We start from the raw sequence: 22,215 nt of genomic DNA on the forward strand, positions 1-22,215 counted from the left end.
GATCAGCCCTCGCTTGCCACAGCTAATTCTTGCTAAAAAAAACGGGTATTGTGGACGGGCTGATGGTGCGGGAGTGATTGGTCACATCACGTCTTATTGCAAGGTAAATATCAGCGGTTAAATGAATGTTTCACGTGTTTTTGGTTGTTCAATTTTAAATCTATAAGTCTATTTATTCTTATCTTTTTGGGATATTTCGCTTAATTTTGGGTGTGCAGAGTCCGAAATTCGATTTTCTATTTCCCTTAATAGCAAATTCAGGCCCGTGCCGAGCTTTTACGGGGGGCGTTTCTATTTCATGAAAAAGGGCATTATTTCATCATGAAAAGGGCACTTTCTAATCGACGAAAGACAGATCTGAAATATGAAGTTCCCCGTATACCTGACTAAATCATTTAAGAATGGATTATTTTTCATTTTCCTAAAAACCATGAAAATTGTATCTGAATTTCTAAAGGTCTTGACCCAAAACTGACTTTGAAGGGCACTTATTGAAAACTTTGGGTGGAATTTGATCGCTATCCGCGAACCCCACGGGCCTGAAATTATCCATTTGAATATGAGTTTCATCAAAAAGCCTGACAACTGTCTCTACAGAGAGTCCAAGATATCTTCTGATTTTTGATAAATAGATTTGTAAGTTTAAGTATAGGCTCGACATAGTGTTAACGAGATTAGTTACAGTTGATTAATCGTAATTAATTATCGTGTCACTCATTAATTTATTTGCAATAACCCTGCTCACTCAGTTCTCTCTAATCAGTCAGTGTCAGTCTGCCTATAAATACTGTTGTTTTGCCATTGATACTCATTCACCTGATGAAGCTACTATGAATTAGCGAAAGCTCGTGCGTCAAATAAACTAGTTAACCTCTATAATAGTACTACTCGTCTCGTTATCTATTCTAAACCCGGTTCAACACGGCTACGAATCTGCACTTTATAGTGGCACTTCTCTCCCCACGGCTATTCTACTATTATGAGTTGTATCAAGGTTGTATCGATTTGCTGTTCCTTCCATCAGCCGTTATTCTACAAGTGAGTTTCTTCAACGTCTGATAAAACTGTTTATTCACGGTACAGTAGAGAATGAAATTAACGCAAGAATCTAAATCGCTGGTTATGTAGGCGATATCCATAGCCAACTCCCAGATTTTCGCGTTGGGCAGAGCGTACGAACGTACTTTCGAAAACGTTTCGGGCATTTCTAACAACAAGAACGTGATACTCATCGATATAACCATCCGCGTAGCGCGGGAGTCGGCCTTCAGCGACTGATGCCCTCCGGTGCTGCCCCCTAGCTGTTTACGTTGTCGAAATTTCACGTACAACGCAAAGATTAACGCCGTATTTACAACAAGGATGATGGCGCTCGGAACGATCAACCTTAAAACAGGGTCTAACAATTTGTTACATAAGAAATAAACATCCGGGTATCTGGATACGATACGATACTGCGGCCCGTGGCACGGGTCGTTGTAATCGACTATTCTAACGGTCAGCGGGAAGTAAAGAGACCAAGCGAAGAACAGTAGCGTCGCTGTCGCGATGATTCGATTCATGCGTGTTTTCGTCCACCATCGACTCGCTTTTAAAGGGTATAAAATGGTCAGCAGTCGCTCCAACTGGATGAGAACGGTTAACCAATTACGCTCGTACATAAACCCAAACCGCAAAACGCGAGCACCATAAGCGTACATTCGGGGGTACACGAAAAACGGCGGTATGAAAACTTGATTTCCGTAATTGATATAGAATATGAGATATCTGAGCGTGTCCGCGATAAAGTGGCTGAACAGGAGACTGATGTCGGCAAACGCGAGGCATTTTAGCAAATGTATGGACGGGTGGGTCGACTTCAAGTGGGTAAAAATAGCGATTATCAACGAATTCATGATCCATCCCGCGATTAGTATAGGAGTCAGAGCGAATATATTGATGTAGAATCTACCGGACCATTCCCCGTATCGCCAAGCGCACGCCTCTTCACGGGTTCCGTTTACGAATTCAGGCATCCTGGAACTCACTCAGTAACCCGCTCCTACTTAGTTACAGCTTCTGGAACTCAGTACTCGCGCCTGGAACTCAGTACCCGCTCCTACTTTTAGTTCCAGCATCTGGAACTCAGTAACCCGCTCCTACTTAGTTACAGCCCCTGGAACTCAGTACTCGCGCCTGGAATTAACTACCCGCTCCTGGAACTCAGTACCCGCTCCTGTAACTCAGTTACCCGCTCCTGGAACTCAGTAACCGCTACTACTTTTAGTTCCAGCTCCTGGAACTCAGTACCCGCTCCTGTAACTCAGAACCCGCTCCTGCAATCGCACACACGTGACAACATCAGTTACGTTTTACACACATTAAACACGAACAGGACCAGTCATCGTCTGCGCACTGCATTCTATTCATTCTCTCAGTTTAAACACCTACGACATCCGTTTATCCCATTCTCATTTTCACATAACACGAACAACGCAGAAACAATGTTTATTATTCAGGCTTCTTTAACGTTCGAACCGTAGACGCTCAAAGAAAAGCGCGGTTTAATCGAAAACTCGAATGTCGTTTGAACGATTTCGATCATTGAAAATCATAAACTTTCGAAAACAGTGTTGCTCACAACTCAATCGATGGACGATCATCAATCCGTCTACACAACACGAGAACGACTCGCGGGTTAATTATAGTTATAGTTTATAAACCGCTGCTTGAAGATTATCATTGATCGAAAACGCGCAGTTAGTTGTAAAAATGATTCACGACGAGTAAAATACCGAGATCGCGTCTATGATTATCGATTCTAGAATCGATATGAAATAGCTCTTTTTCGCGCGAGGTAACTTAACATTACTGGGCGCACAAACGAGTCCATATAGAAATATATATTCATATCCTCTCTCGGGTTTCTATTGCGATATGGCGGTTTTAAAACTGTCGCATGCTCATCGTAGGAAAATAATGAAGTTATCCCACATTCGACGATATCTTAGGAAAAAGACAGATTTGAGATCTAAACTTCGTCGTTAGAGGAAGAAACAGTAATGAAGATAGTACTAAGATAAATCTCGAAAATGTCGGTTTGAATAAACTTTGAAATATTATCAATGATGGAATAACTTCGATATTTTGTGGTCATTCCAGTTTAGGTGCTTGTCAATCGTTAAGCCTAAAGATTTAAAACTACTCGCGATTTCAATGTCTTTGTCAATAAAACTCAAGTTCAGTTCATTAATGTTTATTTTGGAACCTTTTGGTTTGGTACTAACTGTTACATGAATGTTACTGTGGAGATTGGATTCAGCTAAATCTCGACATTGTCAGATAAATTAACTTTGAAATATCACCGAAATTGTGGGATAGTTCATTATCTTGTTAAATATCTTCTTTAAAATACGTTTCCAATTTGTTCTTGGTTTCTCTGATTACAGAAAAATATGCAATATCTTGACAAACCGTGCAGAATCCATCTTCATTTGCTACCAATATATAAAGACCCTTCGACTGCCACAGTTGCTTAAAAGACTAATCCTCCAAATACCGCATTTATCACTGTGATATGATTTTATTTACAAATATCGAAAACACACGTAATAATACTGATACTTATGGTGGCTGATAAGGGCCATAGCGTAAAATTCCTGGTATGTAAATGAGGGCGCCAGAACGCCAGATCGCCAAAACGAAAAAAACGTCCAATTTTCTCTGAAAGTTCGTTTTGGCGCGCCCAAACAAAGAAAATTCATTTTGGCGCCCCCGCCAAAACAACGAAAAACGTCGAAATTTCTCTAAAAGTTCGTTTTGGCGCGGTTATTTCCGTTTTGGCGCCCCCGCCAAAACAAGCATTCAACCACAGTAAAATTATTTTTCAATTTGGAATTTTTCATACGGAATATTCTCCGTTTCGCGCCAAAACGAAGTTTTAGAGAAATTTCGACGTTTTTCGTTGTTTTGGTGGGGGCGCCAAAACGGAATTTTCTTTGTTTTGGCGCGCCAAAACGAACTTTCAGAGAAATTTCGACGTTTTTCGTTGTTTTGGCGGGGGCGCCAAAACAGAATTTTCTTTGTTTTGGCGCACCAAAACGAACTTACAGAGAAAATTGGACGTTTTTTTTTCGTTTTGGCGTTCTGGCGTTCTGGCCCTCATTTACATACCAGGAATTTTACGCTATGGCCCTTATCAGCCACCATAGATACTGGAATATAACAGATATGATACATTGTCGATAGTTATTGTTGATGAGCCGGTCTCGGGTCTGGACCGCATCTACAGTAGAACCAGTTTCTGGGCAAGTCGTATCGAAGAGTTCGCAACTTTCTGACGATCGAAGTTTTCAAATTCACCTGGGATTTTAAAAAATTAAGTAGTCATTTTTGGCTGCTCAATCTTGAAGACATTTTGAATCCTGTAAATCATGACATTGCATAAGCTTACCAGGATGTTTTGTGAGTTTGGTTTGAAACTTGCGGTTACCCATTCTAACATGAGCACCACTAACCCAACCCCTGTGCCGATATAGATTATCCAAAATATGCCCCATAAAGCGTCCATTTGAACCTCTTGGGTCTCGCTAACTCCGGGCTTCGTCGCAGTTTTCGAACAATTTGCTGTTTGATAAAGCCTTATAAAACAAAAAACAAACTCCTAAGTTTAAGCGACGCCATAAGCTTAGATTATCCCTGGGCAGTTTCACGAAAGTTAAACTCAAATTTTTGGTGTAATTGCCATTGGTTACTTCATGTTTTCAATGCGGACAACAATTCAAACTTAACCGTTTTAGGCTTAACATTTTCCTGAAACTGGGCCCTGGTAATGAGGAGATTAAATTCCACAATATCGTCGTTTGAAGTATGACGCCACTTTTCAAAATATAAGATAATAAACTACTTTGCACTCACTTTGAGTCAAACTAATCGTCGGAAATAGCTGTGCCCCCCGCACACTGAGTGAGATCATGACTCGCAACACTATGGAGCTGGGACCATAAGTTACGACTACCATATTGAAGCAATCATGGTATTACGAAAGCTACAACATTTCTAAATATTTCCACGGAATATTTTGCCCTACCCCAACTCAGAATCTCATCTCAGGTTCTTAACTCACCATTTATTATCCAAAATATCTATGAATCCCGATTCACGATATTGTAGAATTTTAATTGATAATTCCTCGGCGTAAATGGAACCTTTTGGAAGCGGGAATCCATAACCGACTCCAGCAAAACCATTCTCTACAACCTGCAGACGACATCTCTGACCTTTAACAACGAGAAACAATGAATAATACTGACTTAAAAATGAGTATTTTTTTCTAATATCAAAATCATTATAATTTCAATAAATGGACAGATTGTACTTCGTTCCGGGTTAACTGATTTTAGACACTACGAAAGATATTACGAGTTTTCACGTCCAGTGCAAAGAGTAGCTTCATCAAATTTCGACCCTTTCAAAGTGTATTTTATTTACCTTTCCAATAATTGAGAACTGGTAGATCGTACAAGAACGCGAAGCTGCCGTTTTGTTGGTCCGTGTAAGCAATCGCTTCTGCCGTGTTTGAAAAGTATAATCCCTCCTTGCGCATGTTGTCTCCTATTTGTCTGACGGAGGAAATATATATATATATATCGAATGAAAAGATAAACTGCTTTAAAACCACAAACATTGTCTGTATTCTATCTGTTTGTATTCTAAATTTCGTACGTAATAATTATGACAATAGACTTTATTTCAAAATAGCGATATTTTCTAGAATATAACACTAAAAAGTATGTGTAAAAATAGGTTGTCATGTGGAACTGGTGGCGGGAGCGCAGAGCCGTCGGAAGGAATTTTTCAGTGGCGAGGCTTATTTCTGAAGGGTGGTTCCGACGTTCCCCTGTTCCGACGACCCTGGAGTGTAGCCTTTACCTGTACGGATATCTTTCTGCCGTGTCGAAGAATAGATGAGGTTGTGAATCGTTGACAGTGCTGTATTTGATATCAGTTCGTCTCATTAGATCATCGATTGAGTGAATCGTTTCCGGTGAAGATTTTATCGTGAGAAATGCGGCTAAATTAGCCGTATAAGTAGCTGTTATAATCAGTGTACCGAACCACCAGGCAGATGCAGCTACCCGACCTGTGAAATATGATAATCACTGTAATCATAAATCACCAGACAGGTGCAGCTACTCGGCCTGAGGTAGCTTCAGATAGCCTACTTGAGGTAGCTTCACGTAGCCTATCTGAGGAAGCTTCACGTAGCTTATCTGAGGAAGCTTCACGTAGCCTCTCTGAGATAGCTGCACGTAGCTTATCCGAGGAAGCTTCATGTAGCCTATTGTTTCATATGTTTAAAAACTGTAACGACCACTTGGGGGTCAAATTCACGAACACTTAGTTTGGATATCAATATATGTATATATATATATATATATATATATATATATATATATATATATATATATATATATATATATATATATATATATATATATATATATATATATATATATATATATATATATATATATATCAGACCACGACGAGTACCAGCGCGAGACACTCACCTGACCACGAGTCTGGGTGCGGGTTAACGCCTTGTTGTAAATAACAACCAGCCGTCCAGAAAAAACTATTGAACAAACTGTGAACATGTTTCTCTTTGTTCCAGTGAAATATCTCCCATTCGTCGACCTCGCCATCCTCGTTAGTATCCATGACGTCATCGTCAGGGTCGAAAAATCCCAGTTGTACTTTACGACCTGGAACACGATTATATATCCTGCTGATAATGTATCAAATCCCGCGATTGGTGGGAATTGTTTTATATAATGGGTTTAAGCACTATCAGTATTGCATTGAATTTGGAATCAGTGGTTCCTGATCCGAAATTGATTTAGAGACTATTGTTATCAAAGAATGAATAATGAATGTTCTTGAATATTCACCACATCTGATTGGTCACGACAGCCGAATGGTCACTACACCGACCAGACTAACTTACAAACTTTGTCATTCACGACTGGTCTATGGTCTAGTTGTCAGCATGCTTGGCCGGTACGCTGGGGGAAGCAGGTTCGAGTCCCCAGATAGGTGGAGCGGGTTAGTGCTATGTAGGACCTAGGTTTGCGCTCGAGGATTTTTTTGGTGGAGAATTTACCAATTTTTTTGAATTAATAACTGCCTTCGAAAACTCGTGGTTAAAGTTCTTACACGCGCTATCGTCGGTCAACTTTTGAACAACTAGACCAAACGGGACCCGTGATACCTCACCCTCCGTACCGTGATGCCCGAATGGACTCAACGTTTCCGATGTAGCCACGACCAGCGACACAATAATTCCCGTAGTCAACACGTACAACCACAGTTCAGTCGTTAACGGATCCAGGAATGAGTACGGATTAAACCCGGTATTAGGTAAACCGATCGCGATACTGAGTTCCAGATCTAAAAACGGAGTCGTAAATGATACGATATTCTGACGATCGTAACTGATCGTAATAGCACCGACTCCTAAATCCGCTCTCTGCAAAAAACCAATCACACAAATATCAATCAACAGCTTTCAGAAAGTTACTTTCTAAACTTTTTCTCACCTTTTCTTTTCATTGTTTGCATAAATTTACAGGAAAATTTGCAGTTATGTTTCTAGTTTTCTTTCTAAGGATTTTTTGATGAATTGGTTTTCATATCAAATAATTCTCCGTGTACTTTGCAACCCGACATAAGCAAATCTAGAATAGCAATTCCCCAGGTTTTTTTCACCTTTCTCAAGAAAATTAAAAGATTAAATTACAGGCCATAACTATTTGCATAATCTGCATCGCATAGTCATTTGTGATTGGCTGATATCTGCATTATTCCGATAAATACAAATTTTTCTTATTAACGATTGATTTGTAACGGAGTATAGATTTGCATAAATCTGCATAGTTACTCGTGATTAGTTGTTATTTTTAAACTAACGGTATTTCCTCTCTTATCTCTGACGAGTTCACCAATCACACCCGACCATTCCTCACTGACTCCACTTTTTATACCGTACAGCCCGTCCGGTACTAGATATAGCGTATAGGTGAACTTCAAGTCTTTCGCCAAGCGGTTCAATAAGTCTATAACCAGTCCGTAGTAACAGTTGTTACCGCTACAAGCGCGTTCACTAGAGCCGTTTCTTGGCGGCGGTTTCAGCATTACAAACGGAGCCTCCTAAAATATAGAAAATTGGTTCATTCAATTCTTATTTTTGGGATTCGTCCATTTTAGTTGAATGAGGATTCAGTGGTACCAGTTATCATATCAGGTTCGAATCCCGAACTTCTTTCTATTTACTTCCCTTTAAGTTAGAATAAGAACGGTGCAGCTATGCAGAAACACCCACTATCGCTGCTTTGCGGCTATCTTGAATTCAGGTTTTTATTTCTCTAGTTACCAGTATAGTCGCTACTCGTAGCGATTTATTGACGAGGTCACCCACGTGATCTCTTACATCACCTAACTGTGTGTTGCCTAGCGTTGCCCTGGCAGTGATATTCAAATTGAACCGGTCAGGTGACCCCCACAATCCGAACTGAAAATAAGATTTAAAGAATTTCAATATCTCAAAATCTACTGAATAAGAATTTTCAAATTCCTTCACGTGGTCCGTACCGGGGTCCAGCCCTGGTCATCGAGGATAACATAATCGTAAGCGACCTCTAGCGGAGAACCATCGGAATGAAAATGTAACCGTTTCATAACTCCTTCGGTATTCACCTAAATATATAAAAAAAGAATCTTCGAAATTTCTCAATTCAATGAGAATTTGTCTTGTTGGTTCAGTTTGACCAAGTTCCAAGGTCGATCATCAAATGTAACCAATAGAAACCGATCAGGTTCGAATATGCAAATGACTAATCCACTTTGGCACGTTGCCAGTCCTGTGGAAGGAATACTTGCTGATTTCAGATATTTCATAATGGTCGGACCATCAGACCAGGGCTGAGCAGGCATCAATTTACAATTCAATGATGTTTCTGAGTATGATATGTTGTCTATTTCCAGTAACTTGTGGAAAGCGTTCGCCACGACTTGCACAGAATCGTAGTAGGCTAACGGAAAACTCTGTGATAGAAAGACAATATTCACCATATACATATAAATGATTAGCATAAAAGATTTGATGTTTTGAAATTTGAAAGTATTTTAACTTTAGATATAATCTGAAAAAGCTGATAAATGTTCTTAAGTCATAAAAAAACAATTTGAATATATATACGAGACAAATTGAAGAATGACGTTAGAAATTAGTTTTGATTTGATTTTTCCTGCGACTTAGTTTAATCTAGATGTTGAACCGGAAACTTCGGCAAAAAAGGAACAGAAACAAGAACAGAAAAGAACATGGGAAAAATTAAACGTAAAATCGGATGAATGATCTATATCGGACGAGTCAGAGTGGGGGAAGCGGAAGAACTATATGAACTACCATACAGGCATTAAGGTAGGGAGGTTTTACTAATGCTATGTAGGTTAGGGGGTAGGGAGCAGGGGGTTGGTTACATACGTTGAAAGCTATAACGTACTGGTAACTCATGGATTATCAGTTGCTTATCATTTGACGTCGCAGGGAAGTTGATCATCTCCTACGAAAATCAAATAATCTTCTATAGACTGGTGACGTCATTGTGTCCTACATAAATGTCGTGAAATCTACGAAACTTAATTTGGATGACGAAACAGATATGAATTACTCTTATTATAATCGGCAAATTCATATCAACACTAACACCAACCCATTAAACGGTTATAGTACGACATTACGTCGTTAGATTCCTCGTCATAATACTTTTAGTAACCATGGAAATAATCTAGGAATACGTTCATTACGGGTACGAATTAATGGGTTACATTAGTATCTGTCCTCTGACCGTGCGGGTAAATATATAAAATAATTAATCGGTCTTTGTGGGAAATTTAGCTAATGCAAATAATTCATGAAATCATTCAACGAAATGATATCCGATACAATTATCTATCAAAAGCGAATGATAATTGATATTGATATATCGAGGTTGACGTACTGGTGTAGAGTTGAGTCCTGCCCCTGGGTAGATCGTCGGATCAGCCGTCTGCCAAGCGTTCAGGAAATTATCATACAACTGACCGTTCCTAGCAACAGGTCGAGTTCCCAGAATACCTTTCAGATATCTGTCCGTCGTCAACATCGCTTTCATAAACTCGTTCTAAAATATCGAATAATATCTCAAATATCAAATGACATAATGATCAAAAGTGATATCTCATGTGGAATTTTTCTATTCATTAAGAAATTCGATGAATGCGTTGAATTCTAATAACACATTTCAAGATACCAATTCAAAAAGTTCTTGATTTATAAAAAGAAAACAGAATCACTTGAAGACATACGACATACAGTGTCCGTCAGGAATTATCTGTTATCTTTTTTTTCCAGAAATTTAGTTGAAGAAATGAAGACTGACCGTGGTTGTAATGGCGTCAGTGACCACCCACATCCATCCGCTCTGAACCATGCCTTCGTTATGAGCCTGTTTAAGTACGTGAACTCCATGAGCGTCTAAACAGTTCAACACAATAACTCGAGCTCCTGTTTCAAAATAACGTAAATTCATTCGGGATTATTTCAAATAAGGAGTTAGCAGGTGACGGAGTTCTAAATGAAAAAAAAAACGAATCAAAATCTTGGTTTTTTTCATTGTGACTTAATTTTGAATGAATATTTTTTGACAGATTTCTCAACGACCAAAAGTTATATTCTAATTTGATTAATTTTAATCATTTCTTGAAATTTGTAATTTTCGAATATCAACACCGTCAATTTAAAACAAGGCGACTGAGCCATTATCCGCGTTGTGTCGATGACGTAAAGAGAATCTTACACAACAACGAAAAAATAAAGTCCGAAAATGTTTCCTGGAGCTGATAGTTTGTTTATTCGACGTTTTACCTATATTCTGATAGTCGGGAATACTGAGTAACAACGGAAATATGAAATATATATAGAATCTAGAATAAAGAGACTAATCGATGCATCGCCTCTCTTCTGATTCCTACAAGCTTATGGTAACATGTTGGGATTTTGTCTTCGTTAATATCGCAGGATTTTCTTTGTATCGTAGATTGATGATTGATTTACAGGATCGACATTTTCATCGATCGTTACTGTGGAACTGGTTTCGGAAGCGTAGAAACCCGTCTTATACAAATTGCTAGAAATTTTAGAATATTGATAAATTGAGGAATCGGAAAGTGAGATTCGATCTGAAATTATCGAAAAGAGTTTATGTAGATATGAAGAATATCGCATCAAAATAACGATAGTAAATATATATATATATATATATATATATATATATATATATATATATATATATATATATATATATATATATATATATATATATATATATATATATATATATATATATATATATATATATATATATATATATATATATATATATATATATATTTACTATTTACATGAATTGAGATTTATTGATATTTTTACCCGTTGCTTTGATATTTTGAAGTTGTTTTCGAGCGTCGACTCGCGATGCGTTTCTGGTGGCTTTAAATCTCGAGAAACTCAATATTCTCCAATTACGTTTCGCGGCGCGTTGTTGAAACTCCATCAAACCATTAATACCTCGAATAAAAAAAGACTCCTATTAACACCGAGTGTGCCGTATCGGAGTCGCGCGATATCGATATTTCCGCTGGTGATAATGAGACAGTATTCTTGATTTCATATCTATTTCGAGGCCTGATTATCGGAGAGGTTTTAATGATGCTTCCTCGGCGTAGGAGCTTTTACTTTGGGGGTTACTTTGGTGAGATCTTTGGTGGTTCGACCGCCGATCGAACAACTATATCTGTACTTCGATTTCCGATTTCAAAATGAAACCCTCTGTTTCGCTCCCGACAAGTGTGGTGAATCTGTAAGGGACACTCAATAAAAAAAAGAAAAAAGTCAAACGAAAATTACCAACCAAATAAATAACAGAGTCAATCCCTATTTAAGATAAAAACAGATCTTTGTTAGTAAAAGTATCAGCTAACCAGCGATTTCTGGTGTAATGTTTGAACATACAGTACTGCGGAACCTCTCGTTATAACGAAGTCGGATACAACGATTCATCGGTTATAACAAATATAGAATTTTATTGATTTCATACTGGATATAACGAACAATCAGTTATATAACGAACATATTTTCTGGTTCCGTGAAATTCGCTGTATCGAGATTGCACCGTATATCAATTTACCAATAATATCTAGAATCTTTTCTGACAGTCAGATATTTCTGTCTAAGTTAGTATAGAATTGTTTATTCAGGGACCAAAAGTTCCTCAATGAATGGTTTAAGTTAACCAGTGCATAGTTGATTAAAATTGCATTATATGGTATTCATCCACCGGTTATCTTTAACCAACTTCTATTTGGACAACTGGCCCAAGGATTTCATGTTATCAAAATTGATTCTTTAAGGCGGGGGGGGGGATTTATATACATAGTCCAATGTGAATAGAACCTCGCAACCTAACTATTCACAGTCGAACGCTCTAACCACTCGCAAGACTTACCATAGTCGGAATCGTCGGTTAGAATCGCCATCGAATCGTATCTGAAGTACTGTATAAACTCAACTAAAGCCTTGCTCTGCATCGAATCAGACGGGCTCATCCTCAACAGATACTTATAGGCGTCTTTATCCGACAATTTCGGGTCGGAAGCCGTCGGCGTAACCATAGGGACGTGCAGACCGACGCACATCGGATGACTCGCTTTCACGTCGCTAGAGGTCGCTGGACCGATAATTACCGATACGCCTTGATTGATGAAATCACAAACTGGAAGTAAATACGGATTGTTGTCAAATAGTGTTTACTCAGTAATCGAGAGTTGATGGTGTAAATAAATATGCTGAGAATATTCATTCTATCCATGAGTACATATAACTAAATCTTGACCAGAAATTTCAGGGCCCAGCTCCACAGATCAGGACCCAAGTCTATAACGAGAGTTCTAAGTTGCCATTGAAAATTGACTGATATTAGTTCAAGAGTCATATCGGTTGCTAAATCGTGACTGAAGTCCAAAGAGTGGTCAAGATTAGGTTTTCAGTTAGTTGTTAGATTGGTTATAGTACTAAGACGAGCCTATATAGACTGGTCTCCAAATGAAATGCTCCAAGTACGATACCTAAAAGTACACCATTATGTTCGAATTTCATGAGGAGCGTGTATCATTGAATATGAATATGAATATGAATTTATTTTCACTTCAAATAACAATTATATACAATGCAAAAACAATACAATACATAGAAATTAACTAACATTTTCCTATCTGAAATATCTTTCGAACCAATTATAAGCATTTTCTTAATTCCATAATGTTGCTATTTGTATAAAGGCTTATTTATATCTAAACAGTCTGACTAAGCTTTGATAAATTTGCCGAATATACCGAAATTGCTATCTAAGATTTAGATCTAAGATTTAGCTCGCGGCTTCTCAAACCGCCCGATAGGTTTGTGCCGAAACAAATCAGATATATTCAGGGGCAGGTTTGAGAAGGGATGGGGAGTTGGGGGGAGGGAGGTATGGAGGCGTGCTTACCAGTTTGAATACTGTGAAACGGTGAACGAGTTCGGGTCGTGTTGGTTATAATTTGCAACCTATGTCGAGGTAAAATTTTAGGATCGGAATTGATCCGATCGACGGCGAATCGGGTGATAGAACGAGTGATTTCCGTTTCCGATTCGTCGAATATGACGCCTAGGTAGAAAAAAAAGAAACATGAAAACTGACTTGAAAGTTTATTAACACATTTGTTGCTCAATACTGTCGACAATATATTTGTTGCTCAATACTGTCGACAATATATTTGTTGCTCAATACTGTCGACAATACATTTGTTGCACAATACTGTCGACAATACATTTGTTGCACAATACTGTCGACAATACATATGTTGCTCAATACTGTCGACAATACATATGTTGCTCAATACTGTCGACAATACATTTGTTGCTCAATACTGTCGACAATATATTTTGTAATACAAATCATGTATACGGTTCACAGGATCCATATTTTGGATTTATCGATAATTGAATTGAATTAACCGGCAACCAATCTAGCGCCAATATCGATGACGTAGTGCACATCCTCTCAAAAATGATTTAAAAGAATGAGAGTCATGAAATGAATCTAATTAAAAGATAAATGCCAAAATTCCAGATTGTAATTGAGTCGAAGTAGTTAGTGCTGTGCTGAGTATATTATGCGTATGATATTCAGTGCCTGGTAAACAGCTGCTACAGCCGCTACTGCTGTCGTATCTGCCGCCGCTAGGGCTGTCGCCCATTTTTTGTCGCTGTTCTTTGCACGAATTTCATGTTTATCTTATTGAAAAGATAAATTATTCATTACTTATAATCGTTAGAGGGGAATTTATTGATTTGCGTTGATTGGTTGTGTTTTTTTTATCGGCCAGGAATTGAATATGGCAGTGTACAGTAACCATGGTTTCACCACGATAACGTGTCATTCCATCTATCTCGCCGGTTACTGCACTCAAGCCCATCTCCCTTCTCTACATCGGCCCCCTCTCTCCCCTCCCTCTCTTATCTCCTCTCTCCCTCACCCCCATTCTTGGTTTTAGACAAAGATTGGATAAAGACACAGGTTCCACAGTTATCGGTCAAGATCTGACATATATGTTACAAAATTTGAAATGTTCCCATTTTAACTCGACCACCGAAACGTGCGGAACTGGATCGAGCAGAATTCAGAAGGTCTTGAAATCGGTGGACGGTCCGGACAGGTTTTATGAATATCATTATTGTCATGTGAGGAAATGATCGTCAATTTTTACGCGCGGTAAAATGTGATAACTCTTGATAAAATAGTTAACTTTAAGTTCACAGATTGAATGAAAAGTAAATCTCTAGGTCATGGTGTCAGATTAGGTCATACATTAGTGTCAGATTAGGTCATTGGTAAATTGTCGAATTGTTGAAAATATACTTTGAAACTAGTTTTGTGTAATTAAATATCTATTCCACAACATCTACATATATAAATCTTACCGATGTGAATATCACTAAACCCTGAACATCCTGCCGCAAACAAACACAAGAAAGTGACTACAATCTGTGACATTGTGAGAATGAGAGTGTCGGGGATTTTCCTGTGACACCTGAACACTGAGCACAGTTACGCGACACCTGCACACCGTGACACCCGTGACGCTATGAGCGCATTACCTGAATCATACAGCAGCCACCGAGTGAAAACCGAGAACCGCGGAACTAGGGATGCAGTTCCGTTTGTCCCTATATCGATTTCATGTCCACCTGTAGCCGGGATATTTTACAGAATGCGTTTAAATATTATATTCATATCGAGTCGCGGCGACTGGTGACGTGGATTATTGATAAACGTGCACCGTTTAACAACGATAGATGAAAAACTTACTGCGTGAAATAGAATATTCTAATATAGTCTGAAAATATTTACAATTCTGACAGCTTGGATGTTTGTGGACCTGTCATTGGATGTGAGGGGGCGGGGGTCGGTTTAAATTGGGGACAGTATTAGAAAAACATAATGATTGATCGGATGAATTTTTACCGATCTAAAAAGATGGCATTAGCTTTCGCCACGCGAATAAGTCTAATAAAATTGATCCGGGTAATTTTCCGATCGGCAGTTATAAAACAACATGGGTCGATTCTCGGATTGTTTGTTTAATATTTCAACCAGTTTTTGAATACCCGGTACGCGGGTCAGTATGCCGAAAGAGTGTTTACATCTTACCACGGTAAATCTCAATTATAACCACATCGTTTGAAAAGTACTCTCAAAGGGTCTCTTGCAAAGATATCGTTAAAAGATTGATTTCAGATGTAGTTTTAGTAGGTTATTACGAAGAAGGCGTTTCAAAATAAAACTCATTAAAAAATCATTTAGTTTTAAATGTTTAATGTGTGCATTCCGGTGAAATGAGATGTAAATGATATTCGAATGCTTCTATTTGAACAGCGGGTATTTTCAGTTTGTTTTCGGGCTCGTTCTATAGACCTGACGTGAATAGTAAACTAAAAGATGATTGTTTTAAAAGGTATAAAAACTTGTTGTCATCCTTGCACGGGCTGACAGTAAACTGGTGTTATCAGACATGTTCTCGTCTCTGTGTTTGGTGATTTTTTGCGTCTCCGGGGTCCTCAGTAAGTCAAATATTATGAATTTTATCTCATCCGAATTGAAAAAAAAGACTTATTTAATATACAAATACTACAATATAGTCGAACTCGTGGTTTAGTTATGGTTGTTATGGTGATCATTGTGTCGCAACTGTGTATCCAAATGACGACTTACACTTGGTAAATTGAATTGGAAATACAGAGATTCCCACATACTGATATAAGGAGAAAGATGAAATCCGGAACGTTTCATTAAAGCTAATCTATTAATCTATTGATTCGCCGTTTCGACTCTAGTAGTCATCTTCAGAAATGCGTCGAACCAATAGATTATTAGCTTAAAGAAAAATTTTCGGATTCCATCTCTCTTGTTACGTCAATGTGGGATTCTCTCTCTATATAAAGTCACAACACAGGGACTCATAGTTATTCATCAATGATTATTAATTGGATATCAGGACTCTTTAGTTAAGAAAGGGTCGACTTAAGTAATGTGATTTCTAAGCAATCTGAATTAACATTGATAAAATGCGTATATCGTTCATATATTGCTTGCCTTTTACAGAAGGAATATGTTTTTAATCTGTGAAATTTTCAGAATTCTCACAAATTTGTTGATGAATATTTTCGATACGAATAAAATGGGTTCATATTAAGTAAGATTTTTGTGATTTGATTCCAGGGAAAGACAATTGATAATTCTCATAATTCATATCTTTTCAGGCGCCGGGCTTCATTTCAAATATGACCGAAGTAAGTAATAGCGATCTTAGCAGTATTCCGTATAACTACTGACATTCGTTACATATCTGGCGCTGCAGCTCACACAGTTTTGAATTAAACAATTTTAAACGAACTGATTTTTAGCTCGCAGATAACCCAGGAACTTTGGAACTGGCTGCTGACTTATTTCTATTTCGATATCCACTTTTTCTATTCATAACATCTAGGGTCCAGTCCATGTGTATGGTCATGTGTTAGATACGTATAAGAACAATCTTAGTTCTAGCTAATCTAAAAATTTAGACTTGTTCATGAAACTGAACCCAGTTGCTGCGCAGTCGCGGAAGTGATCTCAAACCTCGAACTTTGGGACTGGGCTTATATTGTTTGAGCTTATAGTTTAAATTAATTTTTGCTCGATTGAAAACAAAAACTTGAGTTATTACTATCATTATTTACAATATTTGGTGCCTATTGAATTAACTATTCCTCTAAGGCACTTTAATAAAACATTGATACATACTAGAAGTGTGGCTAACCATTAGCTTGAATAAACTGGTTAGTTTGGAGAGATGAACCTTTTTTTGTAAAACCGGACCCTGGACGCTGAAATCATTAAATAATTCCAATTTCTAATTCTATTTCTGGTTGTTTTATTTCTTGTCGTAAAGAGCCCTGGTTGATGGGAGCGTGTAAGTCTACGGTGCGCCAGTCGCCTATAGTCCTGAGCGCTCAGGAGGAACAGTGTGACGCTAGGCTGGAGGAAAATGTGAACCTCGTTGGAGTGAAAGAAGAGTTGTTCGTGTCAATGATGAACACCGGACACTCGCGTGAGTCGCCGCGATAATCAAAATGATAGTTTTACCGAAGTCATTAAGTTATTAGTAACTATACATGATTTTACTGAATCGCTGAAGTTATTGAGTAACTGATCATAATTCTACTTAAGTCATTAGTAATCAACCATAATTTTACTGAATCGTTGAAGTCATCGGGAATGACAAAGTCATCATTAGAACGTAACTAATTATAATAATACTGAATCGTTGAAGTTATTGAGGAGAATAGAAGGCCGTCATTATATTAATCATAATTTTCCTGAATCGTTGAAGTCATTGAGAACGACTAAGTCATAATTTAGTAACTTAACAAAATGTTATTGAATCGTTGAAGTCATTGAGAATGACAAAGTCGTCATTTGTAACTAATTACAATTTCGCTGAAATTGTGACCAGTTTCGAACGATTTATAGAATTAAGTCTGTGAATGAAAGTTTCTCGATTCCTGTGAAAAGTTAAGTATATATTATTTTGTTTTATAGTCCAAGCCGTGCCGACTGTAGGGGACGAAATGCGAGTTGTTGAAATATTTGTGGGCGAGAAAAAATACGTTTTGAAACAATTCCATTTCCATTGGAGCGGAGAGGACCAACACCAAGGATCTGAGCATAAACTGGATGGGAATTTTGGAGATGCTGAGGTAAGTATAACCAGTCCCGTCCCCCTTCTCTCTCTAATAATCAGGGGCCGGTATTACAGACCGGTATAACCTTTAACCCGTGGGCTACCTTAATTCATTTTCAATTAAGTTAGCCCCCGGGTTAAAGGTAATGCCGGTCTATAAAATTTTCACAATCTTGAGCAAAGATATTGTGGTTCCTTCACTAATATATTTCAAGGCTCCAAATTTCAAATTTGAATTTTTCTAACCCGTCTAAAAGCATTCACAGAAATCAGAGTTTAAAACTTCTGGGCAGTTTTAGACACTGGTATTACTTTTGACCCGGGGCTAACTCCCTGAAAAGGAGTTAGCCCCAGGGTTAAAATTGGTAACATCTATAAAGCCGGGCCCTGTATATCTTATCTCTTAGACTTGCGCATTCTATAATCATTATTCTAGATGCATTTTGTATTTGACCAAGACAAGCCGACCGAAGGGGTCAGAGATACACTGGCAGTTCTGGGAGTTATTATCAAAGCGGACAGTGAAACGGTAAGTCCTATTAGGACTAGTTGATCTGTAACTGATAAATTGTTTCCTTGTGGCGAATCAGTTGCAACCACAATATTCAGTAATTGTTGAAATCTTATCCTGGCAAAAAAAACGATTTTCAAATCTATCAAAACTCTGGAACCAGTCGTTACTTAGAGTCCATAGGTCTTAATTCCTAATCCATATTCCATTGGCTTTAGAAATACGAGGACTAAGCTTACACTAGTCTTATATCTTAGCTTTGGACCGGGCAGTTTCATCTGCGTAGTAATGGCAGTTTGGTTAACATTGTCTCTCTCTCCTCTTAGCCGACAATCTGACGAAGAGATCTCTATTCAGGGTCAAGATCGGTCCTGGGAAGTCCCCGAATTATCATTGATCGTTCGCTTCATTATTTCAACATAAAGGTGCAAGAAATTCGATAAAACGAATTCGAAAATCATTGAATTCATTTAGTTGAACAATAAAATTAGTTCATGAATTATTATTTATGGGCGCGCACGCGGCATTAAATTATCTTGAAATCCCTGCGAACCCTGGGTCCTGTTACGCAATATTAAGACTGGTTGATAGATTGGCTGAAGAACTAAGGTTGGTTTTAAACTGGTCTTGAATTCATATGCAACACCGGGCCCTTTTGAATCCTAAGACTGGTTTTAAGCTGATAGATTGGCCGAAGAACTAAGATTGTTTTTAGACTGGTCTTGAATTCATATGCAAATATATAATATTTGATGAAGTAATTTCGATAAATATTCAATTCTTTGATGTTGTTCATTAAAGGATCATGAAGATTTTGGACGACTTTTTGATGTCGGATTAGCAGATCTTAACGTTACTAGCGGTAGGGCACATTTCAATACTACATGTATATCTAAAAAAAAACCCAAAATTTAATCTTGTTCAATCTAATTACTTCATTATTACCACAATACTATCTTGTCGAATAATAGTATTTACTATGATCAAATTCAAGGAATTATTCATGTTTTAAAAATTTGATCTATATTACAAATAAGGAATGAATAATTATTTCAAGGACAAGGTAAAATAGTACATGTTCTATCTAGGAAATAAACTGTATGGATGTATTTGAATTACATCAATTCGTATGTAACTCTTTAATGGCAGAATAAATAAAACTGGAATAGTTGAATAACAAATATCTGTTCCACGCGTGTGAAGTACAATCTGGTCGAATTGATGACGTCAGGATTTTCACACGAAGTGGGTCCCTTCCGGTACCAGTTGCAATTCAAACGCATTCATTTGTCTCGTGCTAAAATTTGGCTCGGGTCTGGTCCGACGTTTTTGATCGGGCCAAATGTGGCCCGGGCCAAACTGGCTCAAACTTGAACCCAGCATAAAACGGGTTGTAGATGAACCACTAGAGCCAAGATTAAAGCCGTTATAAAAAAACCCATCTTTGTAGTCATAATAGCCAGGTCCAAATTTGACAAAAACACGTCATTCAATTTCTTCATCGCTCCACAGTCTTGGTATCTTAAATCGACTGAAACAATATGTTTTTGAAACTAAACCTTGAGAATTTGAAACACGAAGCAACTAACAATGATTAAGCAAATAATCTTAGTTCAATTTTTTCGTAAAACTGAATGATATTTCACCGATGTCTGTTCTGTTTAGGTAAGGTAAATGTAACGGATGGGATAACAGTTGAAGATCTATTGGATGGTGTTGATCTGGCCCGGTATTACAGATACGAGGGTAGTTTAACGACTCCACCCTGTTCTGAGATGGTCGCTTGGACCGTATTGAGAGATACAGTGTCTATATCTAGAGCACAGGTATGGAGCAATATACAATAATAACAAAATCTATTCTATGGTCTATATGTTATTGTCTGTAACACTGGTTTTTGGGGGACATTTCGCTGAAATCTAGGAGGGACATATATACCTCAAATAAGTCAGAATAAGACCAGTGAAATTGCGCAGTCTGAATGCACCATCATCCACTTCACACCAGGATTGCCAGGATGAAGTAATTTTCCTCTTATTAAGCTTATAATAGTAAAAGAAGACTTTTTGGTAGCCCTTCAATACGCGGTATAAAAAAAGAGTGAAAAACGATGGTTTATTCAGACTGCACGGTTTCACTGGTCGCGTTGAGACCAATTTGAGGTATGTACTGAAATGTTGAGTGAAATATCCCCCAAAGCAGGGTTACAGAAATAAGATATATGGCTTAAGTGACAAAATCGCTGATGCAAATCAATTATATTTTTTAATCTGTTTTTTTCTTTTGTAAATTCAGTTGGAGCAATTGAGGTCGTTACCACTGATCGGAACCGTTGGAAACCATCGTAAACCGACCGAACCGACACCCGACCACAATCTGAAAGTCTCATGCGGCGGTGAAGAAGACGATCGAAAAAAATGAATCAATCAAAAAATACGTTTTCTGTAAAAATGAAAAAAAAAATAATTTATCATTGGAGAAATAATTTTGGAAGGTTTTACTGGAAATATAACAAATTGAATGTGGCAGCAATATGAATCTGTTGTTTTTGAGATGATTTATTTCGATCTTGTGAATTCTTTTGAGCAAGTTTTGATAACAAGGATCAACTGTTTTGTATTTGTTTGAACCAGAAATATTTGAGTTTTTATAATGACGAGCATTTTGATTGTATACTCGTCGTCAAATTTCCCCATGTCCCACTTCCACAGTTCCAGGTTAAACTATAGTTTAAAGTTACACTTAGAACATTAAGAATTCAAACATTTTCAAATGGAACCGTGGAACTGGGATTCGAACTGTGGAACTGGGATTAGGACAGTGGAACTGGGATCAGAACTGGTGAACTGGGATCAGCAGAATTTTATCAACTATATATGATGGATGATTAAGAAAATTCCATAAAGTATCGTATATATGCACCGAGCGAAGAATACCCGTCTCGAGGTATATTTGTCACCTGCTGACTGCTTAGTTCCCAGCCGAATCACCAGGTAGCAGCATTCGTGTTATAGATTGGTAATTTGCATATGTAAAATCATAGAAACTAATAAGTGAAATTGAGTTTCGAAGGAGGTGGTTGCATGGGCAAGAAAGTCCCGAAAACAGTCGACAATTCATTCCAAACGAGTAACACATTTCTAAGAGTAATTATCGAGTTTGTGTGGTCTATCATCATGTGATCGGATTACAGAGACACCTGGTGGCCTAGCGAGGTATCTATGAATCGCAGATGTTTTCGCAAACTGAAGAAAATTATGTATTATCTTTGTAATGTTTCTTATCAACACATTCCACGACAA

At 37.8% G+C, this 22,215-nt stretch overlaps 3 protein-coding genes across 3 annotated transcripts; 1 reads left to right on the top strand and 2 right to left on the bottom strand.

Moving 5' to 3' along the window:
* Nucleotides 1-989: 989 nt before the first annotated feature.
* Nucleotides 990-2,015, bottom strand: LOC141909182 (putative G-protein coupled receptor 139). The gene has a single exon (XM_074799568.1). The coding sequence runs from the start codon at nucleotides 2,013-2,015 to the stop codon at nucleotides 990-992; it is 1,026 nt and encodes a 341-aa protein (XP_074655669.1).
* A 2,212-nt stretch (nucleotides 2,016-4,227) lies between these two features.
* LOC141909183 (glutamate receptor ionotropic, kainate 2-like) lies at nucleotides 4,228-15,197 on the bottom strand. The gene is made up of 16 exons (XM_074799569.1): nucleotides 15,101-15,197; nucleotides 13,626-13,784; nucleotides 12,588-12,854; nucleotides 11,513-11,650; nucleotides 10,464-10,588; nucleotides 10,044-10,205; nucleotides 8,632-8,736; nucleotides 8,414-8,551; nucleotides 7,975-8,190; nucleotides 7,267-7,510; nucleotides 6,552-6,746; nucleotides 5,911-6,121; nucleotides 5,470-5,600; nucleotides 5,105-5,258; nucleotides 4,433-4,619; nucleotides 4,228-4,341 (listed from the first exon to the last, which is right to left on the bottom strand). The coding sequence occupies exons 1-16, from the start codon at nucleotides 15,171-15,173 to the stop codon at nucleotides 4,228-4,230; spliced, it is 2,619 nt and encodes an 872-aa protein (XP_074655670.1). The 5' UTR covers nucleotides 15,174-15,197.
* Nucleotides 15,198-16,110: 913 nt separating this feature from the next.
* On the top strand, nucleotides 16,111-21,437 carry LOC141908951 (carbonic anhydrase 6-like). The gene is made up of 8 exons (XM_074799257.1): nucleotides 16,111-16,240; nucleotides 16,940-16,969; nucleotides 17,611-17,769; nucleotides 18,261-18,418; nucleotides 18,839-18,931; nucleotides 19,715-19,775; nucleotides 20,579-20,739; nucleotides 21,209-21,437. The coding sequence occupies exons 1-8, from the start codon at nucleotides 16,192-16,194 to the stop codon at nucleotides 21,332-21,334; spliced, it is 837 nt and encodes a 278-aa protein (XP_074655358.1). The 5' UTR covers nucleotides 16,111-16,191; the 3' UTR covers nucleotides 21,335-21,437.
* The last annotated feature ends 778 nt before the right edge of the window (nucleotides 21,438-22,215 follow it).

Source organism: Tubulanus polymorphus, chromosome 7 (assembly GCF_964204645.1).
Source record: "Tubulanus polymorphus chromosome 7, tnTubPoly1.2, whole genome shotgun sequence".
Taxonomy (NCBI): Eukaryota; Metazoa; Nemertea; class Palaeonemertea; order Tubulaniformes; family Tubulanidae; genus Tubulanus; species Tubulanus polymorphus.

Coding starts and splice junctions, on each gene's coding strand:
- LOC141909183 (XM_074799569.1), bottom strand. CDS start 15,173: ATGTCACAGATTGTAGTCACTTTCTTGTGTTTGTTTGCGGCAGGATGT. Junction 10,206..10,463: donor CTGACGCCATTACAACCACG/GTCAGTCTTCAT, acceptor TCGATATTTTAG/AACGAGTTTATGAAAGCGAT. Junction 8,737..10,043: donor CAGGACTCAACTCTACACCA/GTACGTCAACCT, acceptor TTATATATTTAG/GTGAATACCGAAGGAGTTAT.
- LOC141908951 (XM_074799257.1), top strand. CDS start 16,192: ATGTTCTCGTCTCTGTGTTTGGTGATTTTTTGCGTCTCCGGGGTCCTC. Junction 16,970..17,610: donor TCATTTCAAATATGACCGAA/GTAAGTAATAGC, acceptor CTTGTCGTAAAG/AGCCCTGGTTGATGGGAGCG. Junction 18,419..18,838: donor GGAATTTTGGAGATGCTGAG/GTAAGTATAACC, acceptor TCATTATTCTAG/ATGCATTTTGTATTTGACCA.
- LOC141909182 (XM_074799568.1), bottom strand. CDS start 2,015: ATGCCTGAATTCGTAAACGGAACCCGTGAAGAGGCGTGCGCTTGGCGA.